Source organism: Polypterus senegalus, chromosome 8 (assembly GCF_016835505.1).
Source record: "Polypterus senegalus isolate Bchr_013 chromosome 8, ASM1683550v1, whole genome shotgun sequence".
Lineage (NCBI taxonomy): Eukaryota > Metazoa > Chordata > Cladistia > Polypteriformes > Polypteridae > Polypterus > Polypterus senegalus.
Genome location: NC_053161.1, coordinates 160,294,320 through 160,305,987, shown reverse-complemented (window position 1 = coordinate 160,305,987; position 11,668 = coordinate 160,294,320). Strand labels below are relative to the sequence as shown.

The 11,668-nt window shown below is 38.0% G+C and overlaps 1 protein-coding gene across 1 annotated transcript in view; it reads left to right on the top strand.

The window, feature by feature from the left end:
- Positions 1–10,399, top strand: part of LOC120533260 (gastrula zinc finger protein XlCGF57.1-like) — a 14,175-nt gene extending 3,776 nt beyond the window's left edge. The window contains exons 2-3 of the mRNA XM_039760063.1: positions 1–191; positions 6,458–10,399. The exon at positions 1–191 is cut by the window's left edge and continues 231 nt beyond it. Coding sequence (XP_039615997.1) covers positions 1–191; positions 6,458–7,884 — 1,618 coding nt within the window. The 3' untranslated portion in view covers positions 7,885–10,399. The remainder of the gene's footprint in view (positions 192–6,457) is intronic.
- Positions 10,400–11,668: the final 1,269 nt, after the last annotated feature.

The following is an 11,668-nucleotide window of genomic DNA, read 5'->3' as shown; positions in this document are numbered from 1 at the left end:
CACACAGAAACATGTAATTACTGACGTCAAAAGAGAAGACCTCCATTCAGAGTCTACTCATTGGTACGAATGTCAAGAGAGATGCTGTTCATTTGAGGTGTATTCAGTCAAAGTGAAATCTGACTCCGATGAGGAAATGTCATCAAGTAGGGCCTTGGAAGATCAACCATCATCAAATGAATCTGGAGAAAGTAAGTGGGGAAAAAAATAATACAAGTTTGGGGGAGTTACCAGTGAGATCCACACAGTAAGGAAGTTGAGAGTTTGCTTCCCAGGTCCTCTCTGTGGGTGCTTAGAGTATTGAGAAAAGCTCTCTCTCCCTCTCCATACATATATATATATATATATATATATATATATATATATATATATATATATATGTATATATATATATATATATATATACACACACACTCACCTAAAGGATTATTAGGAACACCATACTAATACGTGTTTGACCCCTTTCGCCTTCAGAACTGCCTTAATTCTACGTGGCATTGATTCAACAAGGTGCTGAAAGCATTCTTTAGAAATGTTGGCCCATATTGATAGGATAGCATCTTGCAGTTGATGGAGATTTGTGGGATGCACATCCAGGGCACGGCTCCGTGTTGTGGCTTCACAAATGTTCCTCCACATCCCAAAGATGCTCTATTGGGTTGAGATCTGGTGACTGTGGGGGCCATTTTAGTACAGTGAACTCCGCATACTCTGCCATGTGATTGGTTGATTAGATAATTGCATTCATGAGAAATTGAACAGGTGTTCCTAATAATCCTTTAGGTGAGTGTTTTTTTTTTTTTATTTAAGAATGTATTATTATTTACGGAAGCTCTGAACCGCACAGTGAAAAAAAATTAAGGGATAACCTTATTCATGCATGATGTGAAAATATCTCAATACGTAGAAGATACTTTTACGCATCATTGTCATGTTCAAGAAACCAATTTGAAATGATTGAACTTTGTGACATGGTGCATTATCCTGCTGGAAGTAGCCATCAGAGGATACACTTGGTATATTAATTGGCTAACTTATGATGTCATTGTGTTTACGGTAATGGGAAAAAATAAAGACACCTTCTTTCATTTTTATTACATATCAGAGGCATGGTTGGTTATTTAACCTGATTGCCCCTTAAACAGTGGAGTCCGACTTGTTGCTAATATGGGAATGTGTAAACTTTGCTAAAAAAAAAGGACTTGTATCCGCATTTGGGTGTCAAAATCTAACTGCAGTCTCTCTTGTTACAGAACTGTAAAATGAAAGTGAGCCAAACTGATTTAACAATTTAGAGTCACGACTTCAATATTACAATCAGTCTTGTGCCGTTTATATGAAGACAGATGTATGCTAAATTTACTAGTGAATTTGACTATACTGTACTCTGGTTGGTCTGGGCAAAATTCAACTGCATTTAACAAAAATATATCTAAATATTATATATACAGTATATATATATAATATAAATTAAAGAGATCCATATCGATTTACTCTTAGAGCTTATATTATATATATCAGTCAACTGAAAGAAAGTGTTTTCTTAGCATCAAGATAACCAATTTGAAATGATTCAACTTTGTGACATGGTGCATTATCCTGCTGGAAGTAGCCATCTTGTCAAATACGTGACAATAAAAATCCGGCCGCAACACGCATTTAGATCTCTACTGTACTTTTTAAAGATCGCAGTTCCGGGCTAGAAAGTAAATGGCTAACTAATGTAATTTCCTTTTACTATAAATTAGAGGATGGGTACATGGTGGTCATGAAGGGATGGACATGGTCAGAAACCATGCTCAGGTAGCCCGTGGCATTTAAACGATGCCCAATTGGCACTAAGGGACCTAAAGTGTGCCAAGAAAACATCCCCACAGTTCAGTTCAGTGATTTGTCAGAAAATGATGTACAGTAAACCATTTGGTGCTCATCTGAAAGTAGCGGCGCGACACGCAATATTGGCAGGTGCGACTTTTAAAGAACCTGATGCCCTATGGTAAGTGGTGGGCACGAGATAGTAAGTTGTACGCTAAATTGTTTCCCAGGAAGAAACAAAACACCATATCTCCTCAGGTGCTCACCATTAATACCAAACTAAATCCATTACACCACCTGCAAGCCTGCACTGGTAACAAGCAGAGCCTCCGTAATTATTTACCTAAAGTGGGACTGTTGTGTATTTTATATTATTCTTGGAAAAGTTTATTTTATTGTAAAGATAGAGAAAGATGAGTGCACAATACTTACGCTCACTGTTCAAGAATCAAAAAGCCCCACTTTGATCTTATCATTTTGTATGCATAGGGAGCTTTGTTTTTTTAAATCACTGTGTTTGCAAGTATCCCATTCGTTTGAAGGCTGCACTTTTTTTTCTGCATCTTTTATACAACAGTGCACGAGTCTTAAGCATTTTGTGCTTTGCAGCTGCACCTCTACCCAAAAAAAAAAAAAAGATCACTAATAATATAAAATGCACTGAAGTACAAATGTACAGTACATGTAGTACCTAGAATATTTAAACTATATTTGAATATTTACTCTTTTTAAACTGAATATTCAAACTAGGACTGTCAGATTTAACGTCAATATTCCAATTGTGAACAGGACCCTGTCACAGACAGAAGGACATCGTTTCTTCCACCACACACATGTTTATTTACAACTATTTACAAGTTTAAAGTGCACACAAACCCAGTGCCTCCAGCACCGTTCCCCCAAAGTCCGGGCCTCTCACAGTCCTTTAAGCCGTCCTTTAAGCCTTCCTTCAGGCCGCCTCCAGTCCTCTCTCCAGCTCCGTCCTCTTCCACCCGACTTCCGCTCTCGATTGAAGGGAGGCGGCCGCTTTTATCACACCCCGGATGGGCTCCAGCTGCTTCCCGGCATTCCTCCGCAGACACGCCCCAGTGTGGCGTAAGTGCCGGCTGCGCACCCGGAAGCCCTCCGGGTGTCCCCTGTCTTCTTCCCCCCAGCACTTCCTGGTGTGGTGGAAGTGCTGGGCTCCAGTTTTCTTCAGGCACAGGGGCGCCGCCTGGTGGTGGCCACGGGCCCCTACAAATATAACAAAACAACATTGTATGAAATAAAATCCATTTGAAATATCCAACAGGGGTGTGGAAATCAAATTTGTTTCTACTTGTCCACGGACAAGTAAACTTAGAAAATCCACTTGTCCGCCAGTTAAATTCACTTGCCCATAAACAAATAACAAAAGTGAAAAATAGTTTATTTTTTCTGATCTCTTTTATTGATACCAAAACTGCCTTCCATTTTAAAACTGAAAAAAATTCTTTCAGGGAGTAGTATTTTGCCACCTTGCTCTAGAACATTATATAAAAGATTCCCTTCTTTTAACTGGCTAATAAACAATGCCTTCATTATAGCTACACTAGTTCTTTTTTCATATATTACAGTTACATATCAGAACACTGTCCTGATTCATTTTCTGCCATGTTCTTCAGCTTTTGTCTTGCAACATCTTCTCCCCCAAGAATCTTTACCATCTCAGACAGCATGGGCTGAATGCTGTTCGTTTCTTCTTGAGCTGAACTGCATGGTTCCTGGACTGATGGTCCTGCAGAGGTGGATGCTGATGACTTTTCAGGTTTTTTATGAGTGATGTGCCTGTTGCCAAGTGACAGCCAGAATTCCACAGCTGGTCGTGGGTCAAACTCTTCTAAAGAAGCAGTATTGAACAGCCTAGCATAACACTCAACCTCCAAGCGTTCAGCTTTAGAAAACGCTTTTTCAATTGAACCAACTTTTTTCTTACTTTTAGACTCATGTCTCTATCTGATGTACTAAACCCCCAGTTCCTATCCTTTTTCTTTCTGCACATAACCAATCACCAAACGATAAACGTATTTGTGAAATTAAAACTAGTTATAAGCTTAGACCTCTGAATGGATGGCATAATTAAACATGTATAACGAAAATTGTTTTTAAAGTTCTGAAAACTGAGGTCTAGGTTTTAATTTCACAAAGACGCTTATCGTGTGTGATTGGTTATATGGAGAAAGACAAAGGCTAGGAACTGGGGGTTTAGTACGTACGATAGACAGCAAACATGCAATAAAGAAAGCCTGCTCAGAAAAACATCCACTGAATTCTTCGTTCGTATCTCCGACCTCCAGATGACGAACCCAACATTTACACAATATTTCAGTTAAACCTGTGCGATACCCATTCAAATACAGTATCCAGTTTTTTGGAGCCTTGTCACACCTGCCATAAACTTCTCTACACTGAACGTAGACCTGAGAACCCCATAATGCAAGGGAGGAGCACTACAGTCACGCCACCGTGCCCCCGCCACCCATGTCTAGTACATGCTTTAATGCATTTCATCGTGAAAAGATATCGAGTATTTATCTTAGCATTCTGAATGTTCATTGAGCAGGAATATCATGAAGTCAATGTCGGCGATTGCTGCCGCCTCTCACTGCAAGAGAAAGTCAGTTTAAGAAGCGCGCAGAGATTAACAACTGGGTCGGGGAACACTTAATATAAAGCATTTAATGTGCTACATTAATTTATGACGGGGTTTGAGAAAATCTAGTAAATGAAACATTCATTTTAAGATGAAATTTAGTTTGCGACATTCAACTGACAAAATAAACTACGAGAATAAAGTCAACATGTCGACTTTAATCTCGACATTTACATTTTTTTTCTTCACTGTGTCCGTATTTTTTCAGTGGCCTTAGTACACTTCCTTAGGTTTCTCAAGGCCTGTTGTGCCAGTTTTAATCAAGAAATGATCAATTTCTCATCCGCGATGCTACATGCTTCAGTTTCAACAACACGCATATAGCGAGAACAACGCGTACCGCAGTGCATTATGGGTTACGCAGGTAATTCCTAATGGCGTATTCGAAATTCAGCAAGAGGTTACATTTCCAAAGAAGTAAATATTACCGATGTTGTCGGGAAAAAAAATAATCGCGTCTAAGTGAAGATTTTTATTGATATTTCATAACATTTGGAAACCGTTAGAATGTTTTCTTTATTTTTAAAAACTGACAGCTGAAACCAACTTGTTTTATTTGAAAAATTCTCTAATCAAAATGATCTATAGACAGCTCATCAAAATTGATGTCACGCAATAAATTTCTTAACTCCTCAATATATCACAACCTATGCGAAATCGCAAATTCCAGAAAAGATCAAATGCCTAACAAGCTTTATGTGGCGAAAACAATTGCATTGTAGGTGAAATTACCGCATTTTTATGTAGAAAAAAATAAATTTTATTAATAATATATAAAAGATATCGATTATAATGAAAAATCATGTCGGCATGAAAAAAAAAAGACCGCATCTCCAAGCGTGTAAATAGTAGGGTAAAATACTTATGTAAGATCACAACAGTGCTTCCCCTTTGAAAAATCAGCCATCATTTTGTAAACAATATTGAATACCAATTTGATACATGAAGAACATGCCTAAGTAAACTGTTTCCATCAAGCACGTACCCAAATGTTTAAAATTTGAAAGTAGTGGTAAAAATGTGCCCTGAACTGCACATTTAATTCTTTTTTCTCCAGAAAAATTGCACTTGTCTGCGGACAACTGAAACCAGAAAACACACTTGTCCGACGGTCAATTTACCCGTGTCGGACGAGTCGGGCGTTGTATTTCCGCACCCCTGTCCAACCACATTCTCACTTGGACTATGTGACTGCTTGTGTATGTTCATTATAATTCTAAGTTGTTATACTGAAGTAGTTTTCTTTTATACTTGACTAGCTGTATAAAGCCCAGTCTCCTAGAAACCATGAATTCTGGCACTTCATTCAATCAATCGCATCGGTTGTGCATTAGTAGCTAAGCGAGGTTCGCCTTCCTCTGCGATTTCGTTTTGCTGACATGCTCACCTTGCTTGTCTATCAGTGGCTAAGCATGTTTCTCTCTCCTCTGAGGTTTCGTTTTGCCGACGTTCTCGCCTCGCTTCTGCATCATTGGCTAAGAAATTTTCTCTTTTCTCGGCGGTTTCACTTTGGCAACAGAGTCGCTTTCTTTGAGCTTCTTGCTGTAGCCTCACATTTCTGGGCCAGACAGACATACACACTTCCACACATATTAGGTAATTTGTGTTTTTTTTTTTTGTTTTTTTTTTAATGCATAATTCTTACTGACTCCTTGTTTCTCAATTTGAAATGCTCTTTCTTGTGACTTTTACCAGAGAATAGACTTCACTGTTTCTGATGATGCACTTCTCTTATTTCTGTCAAGACCTCATACATGCATTTTATGATGTTATCAGTAGCTGTTAAATATTTTTTTTTTATATTTTGGGGAATCTGTCATTAGTTTGATAAAAGTTAGTATCAGTGTTGGGGCATTGTTATGAGTTTGGTTTATATGAGCAGGAATTAACTATCTTAAACTAAATAGCTGGCTTTTGTCAGATGTTGTTTTAAACATTCTTCTAAAATTGTGCATGTGTAACTTTCTACAGTTCTAGAAGATGGTGGAAGCTCCTCCTTGTCTTCATTTCGGCAGATCTCCTTTCACTGCAGATCGCAACAGACAGCACTTAATGGAAACGTGAAGAAAGCAATATCTGTATCAGAAATTTCAATGCCAACCACCTTGCAGTATCATTCTATGACTGCCGTGAACTCTCAACATGAGGTGAACAACACAAATTCAATTGATTTGTATATTGAACATGAGCAAACAAAAAGTTTGAAATGCAAATCTAAAATGGAATGTAATCATTGTATTCCTACAAAACGGAAGTCTCACTTCTACTCTGAATGTGGTAAACAATTATCAAAAAAGAGCCGTTTTGAAACTCACATGAGAATCCATACTGGAGAAAAGCCCTATCATTGTAATACATGTGGCAAACGATTCTCTAATAGAAGCTATTTCTTGCTTCACACAAGGAGTCATACTGGAGAGAATCCTTATGGCTGTTCTGAATGTGGCAAACAATTTGCAATAAAGAGTCATCTTCAAAACCACACAAGAATTCACACAGGAGAAAAACCCTTTCAATGTAAGGAATGTGGCAGACGGTTTTCGTTAAGGAGCAGTCTTCGAATTCACACAAGGGTTCATACTGGAGAGAAACCGTACTGCTGTCCTGAATGTGGTGAGAGATTCACTCACTGGAGCGGTCTTCATGACCACACAATTGTTCACTCTGGAGCACCTGCATATTGCTGTTCTGAATGTGGCAAGCAATTTTCAAACAGGAGTAATTTGCAGGCCCACAGAAAAATTCACACTGGACAAAAGCCGGAGCACTGTGGGGAATGTGGCAAACAATTTTCAAATATGAGCAATCTTCGAAGACACACAAAAATTCACATTGGAGAGAAAAATTACTGCTGTTCTGACTGTGGTAAACTATTCTTATTGTTGGATGATCTTCACAGCCACAAAATAATTCACACTGGAGAAAACCCCTTTCACTGTCATGAATGTGGCAAACAGTTTTCAAATAAGAGCAGTCTTCGAAGACACACAAGAATTCACTTTGGAGAGAGAAAATACTGTTGTTCTGAATGTGGTAAGCTATTTTTAAAAATGGATGAACTCCACATCCACAAAAGAACTCACACTGGAGAAAAGCCCTATCACTGTAATGAATGTGGCAAACGATTTTCAGTTAAATGTAATCTTCAAAGACATATAAGACTTCACAGTGGAGAAAAGCGATATTGCTGTAATGACTGTGGCAAACGGTTCTCTACCAAATGCAGCTCTCAGAGACATTCAAAGCTACATTGGAGTAAAGAAAAAACTGACAAAAAGGAACCTGAAATACTTTGGACAAATCTACACAGCACTACCCAAGAATGTACAAAAGAAGCAGAATGGAGAAGTAATCTATACACAGACACAGAAAATACACAAGTGAAAGAAATGAAATAGTGTGAAGCATTAGCCAAAATAATATAAACTGCATTCCAAGAAGAGCTACTGACTCAGATCCTGACACCATACCCAGCTTGTGTCATACTCAAAACTAACCCCCAATATCAACATATGGCCAAGTATGAAAGAGGTTAATGTGTCAACTGCTGGTGACACCACAGTGGCACATCACAGGACCAACTTTCCTTTGACCAAATTGGAGAAAACCAAATTAGCAAAAAGCTACCACCCCTATCACCTGACTCTCTTAAAACCAGTTGACAACATAAGATTTTACAGTGACCTGGATCAGGATTAGAAAATGTAGCAGTAGAAGAGGAGGAGGATCAAAGAAGGCCACAGAGTACAACATACCAGATATTGCTAAGGTAAACTAAGGACATTACTGAATACTACAAGAAAGGTAGAATCCTAATGCCTTCTGCAGAACCACAAAAGAATTCATTCTAAGAAGAACCCTCATTTCTATTCTGAATATGGCAAACTGTTCACAAGAAAGAGCAATATTCACACTAGAGACAAGCCCTATTAGTGTAATGAATGTGGTAAATGATTTTTGTGAATTAACTGTTTGCAGGATTACAAAAGAATTCACATTGGACACAGATGTGACTTACAATGACCAGATTCTAAGTAATTGGCAATTAAACAGAACAGCAATGAGAAAGTCATAAATCACAACAGAATAGTTATTGTGAACTAAAGTAAGGGTGCTAAAAGAAGGGAAAAAATCCCCAACAACAACAGTGTGGTGTGGATCAAGCATAAAAGGCCTTTGATAGGTTACCCCACAGCTGCTTACTCAAATACATTGAACTGGAGAAAATCTTCTCTGTTCCTGTAATTTTCATTTAAACCACTATACACCAATGGCAAACATCCCTGATGCTCCACCATGACAAAGGCCAAACCACAATTCCAAATAGAAAAATGAAATGGTGGAATATTACAAGGAGAGTTTTTAATTGGCATTCTGTCTGGAGTTAAAGGAATCCCCTGCCCAAAGGCTATTGTTTATTTATATTTTCATGCAGAACACAGACAACAGAATTTCTGTTAGAATGGGTGTCTCTGGTGCCCAACATTGTACAGCAGAAAACAAATATAAAAAAAGTCAATGACAAAAATCTGTTGTTACTTGTGTCACATAATCCACACATCAGGTCATCTAGTCGTATGCTCATGAGGTCTCATACAAGCTTTATTTTGCACTACACTATCATTAAACATTAGATGTGAACAAGCATTTGAATTGTAGACCCACCTCCGATCATTACATTTGCATTCATATCTACAACTAAACAACCTCTGAATTATATTATCATCAGACTCTGAAATTGCATTGGTGAATTGACCTTCTTCTTGTTGAAGCATCTTGGATCTGTACAAAAAGAGGCATATTTTCTTTCTGATAGTGTTTTCAATCTCTTTAACTTTTCATCTTTAATCTCGCTGTGCATGTGTTTTGTTAGGTTTTCTTGTTACAATTCCCAAGCAACATGCATAAATGTTTAGACTCATTAGGAGTATCAAAGTGGCCTCTTTAAAGGAAAACTTAGTAACCATCATCAGAGAACTAAACGTAGAACTTACTTGTAAATAGACATTTTCAATGACTTGAAGCTTGAGATGCTACAGTGCCTGCAACCCAAGTTCTGTTTCCTGTCCTCCTCTTTTTTTTTTTTTTTCCTTCTTCCAGCTGAGGTCTATCCTTAAAACCCACTGTGGTGTTCTGTAATCTCCACTCTTACCCTCTTTTTGATTTCCTTTGCTTATCTGTTTGAAAGCCTAACCACACCCTATATGTTGCTTTGTACAAGACTAGGTACAGCCTTTCAACAATACACTCAGTTTGGAAATGTGACCACCATAGTCTTCTTCTTGATCATCTTTTTCCACTTCTGCATGAGGTTGGTTTGCTTGATCAACCTTCTCCACACAGAGCTTGGTCCTGCACCTCTTCGTCTTTTTCCTTCTGATCTTCTGCCCTCTTGTTTTCTCCTCATGAGCTATTTCTAAAACCATCTCCCTTTCCTCTAAAGATCCTAGTCCTCCACATACATAGTTTATATTTGTTACCATCATTTAACACTTCAACAGCATTATTTTGTAGGTTTCCTCACTAACGTCTAGTTCTGTGTCTGCTCTCTTAATACCAAGTAACTTCTTTTTTTCTGATTGCCACTAATCTCTTGTTTGTGGTCCTTCATCTTTGGCTCTATTTTCTTGATCTTGATTTTCAATTCTCTCCTTGTATCTTTCCATTCCCTGACTTCTCTGTCCTTCCTTTTCTGTCTTTATAGCAGAGACTCTTCTCCTTGGTCACTATTGTGGTTTACTTGGTGCTGGCCTCTCACTGTCTTTTGGTCTGTGGAAGTCTGTGGGGTTATCCAGTTTTGATATTAACGAGTGGCTGTCTGGTTGGGAGTTAAATGGCTGGTGACTGGTGACACAGAGAGCTTTTAATCCTTTTAGTTTTATTGAATTGCTAAGTATGGTGCCAATAAAAAAACTATTCACCCCATTAGAAGTTTCACATTTTGTTGTTCTACGACACCGAATGACTGAATTTTCTTCAATTTTCTTTAAAGACTCTTTAATGTCAAAGTGAAAACAGATCTCTGTAAATTGATCTAAATTAAAAACAAATCTAAAACATTATTTAATTGATTGCATCACCCCCTTTAATATAGCACACCTAATCATAACCAGTGCACCCAATAGGCTTTAAAAGTCACAGAATTAGTTGAGTGGAGGTCACCTGCCTGAGGTTTCAGCTGATTGTAGTCTAAATGCACCTGTATGTGGAAGGGCCAGTGCTGAGTCAATATGGTGGCCTACCCTACACAATGAATCCAAAAGAACACTCCAAGCAAATTCATGAAAACAGGATTGACTAGCAGAAGACAGAGTTTGGAGACGAGAAAATTTCACAGAGAATATCTAGTTAAATTAATCATATAGAATTGGAAAGAGTATGGCAGAGCTGGAAATCTGCTTAGATTAGAGAGTCCAAAAAAACTAAATAATCGTCCTAGAAGAAGACTAGTGAAGGAGGCCATCCATAGACTTGTAATAGCTCTGAAGACGTCACAGGCTGCAGTGACAGAAATAAGAGAGGCTGTGCACACAGCTGTCACCTGGGTGCTTCAGTAGTTGCAGCTTTACTGCAAGACACGGGGAAATCCTGGAGGAGAAGCTGATGCAGTCTGTAAGAAACCTATGCCAGTTTTGCAGAGATTCGTTTTCTTCTTTTTTTAAATTAGTCTTTTTTTCTGTTGATTAAGCCAAATTAAATGCACTAATTTACAAGGTAAGTAAAGTAAAACTAGTAAACTTCCAAGGTAGTGTGTGTGTGTTTTTTTTATTCATTATCCTTTTTTCACTTTTTATATAAATATATAATTGTCACCTTTTCTCCCGGATGCACTGGTAGGGGAAGGAGGTTTTTTTACTATTATTATTTCACTTCTTTTACCTATTGAAATTAGCAATTTTATCATTATTTTTGAAAAAATAAATAAATAATAATAATCTTTAATTGTGAATGAAGTATGCTCATTACTTTTGTACAATAAACAAAGTCAGCAGCACCAATTCAGCCACAGGGCGAGTGGGTAACAGTAAGATGGGGGTCTAAGAAGCCAAAATTTTGTCCCTCGGCACCCAGGTCACCAATTTGGACCCAGAACAGATTTTCAGCACTCTGCAGCGTGCTTGTAGAAATACAGAATAAGAAAGTGCTCATAATTTGCAATTCCATAGTGCGGAATGTTAGAAT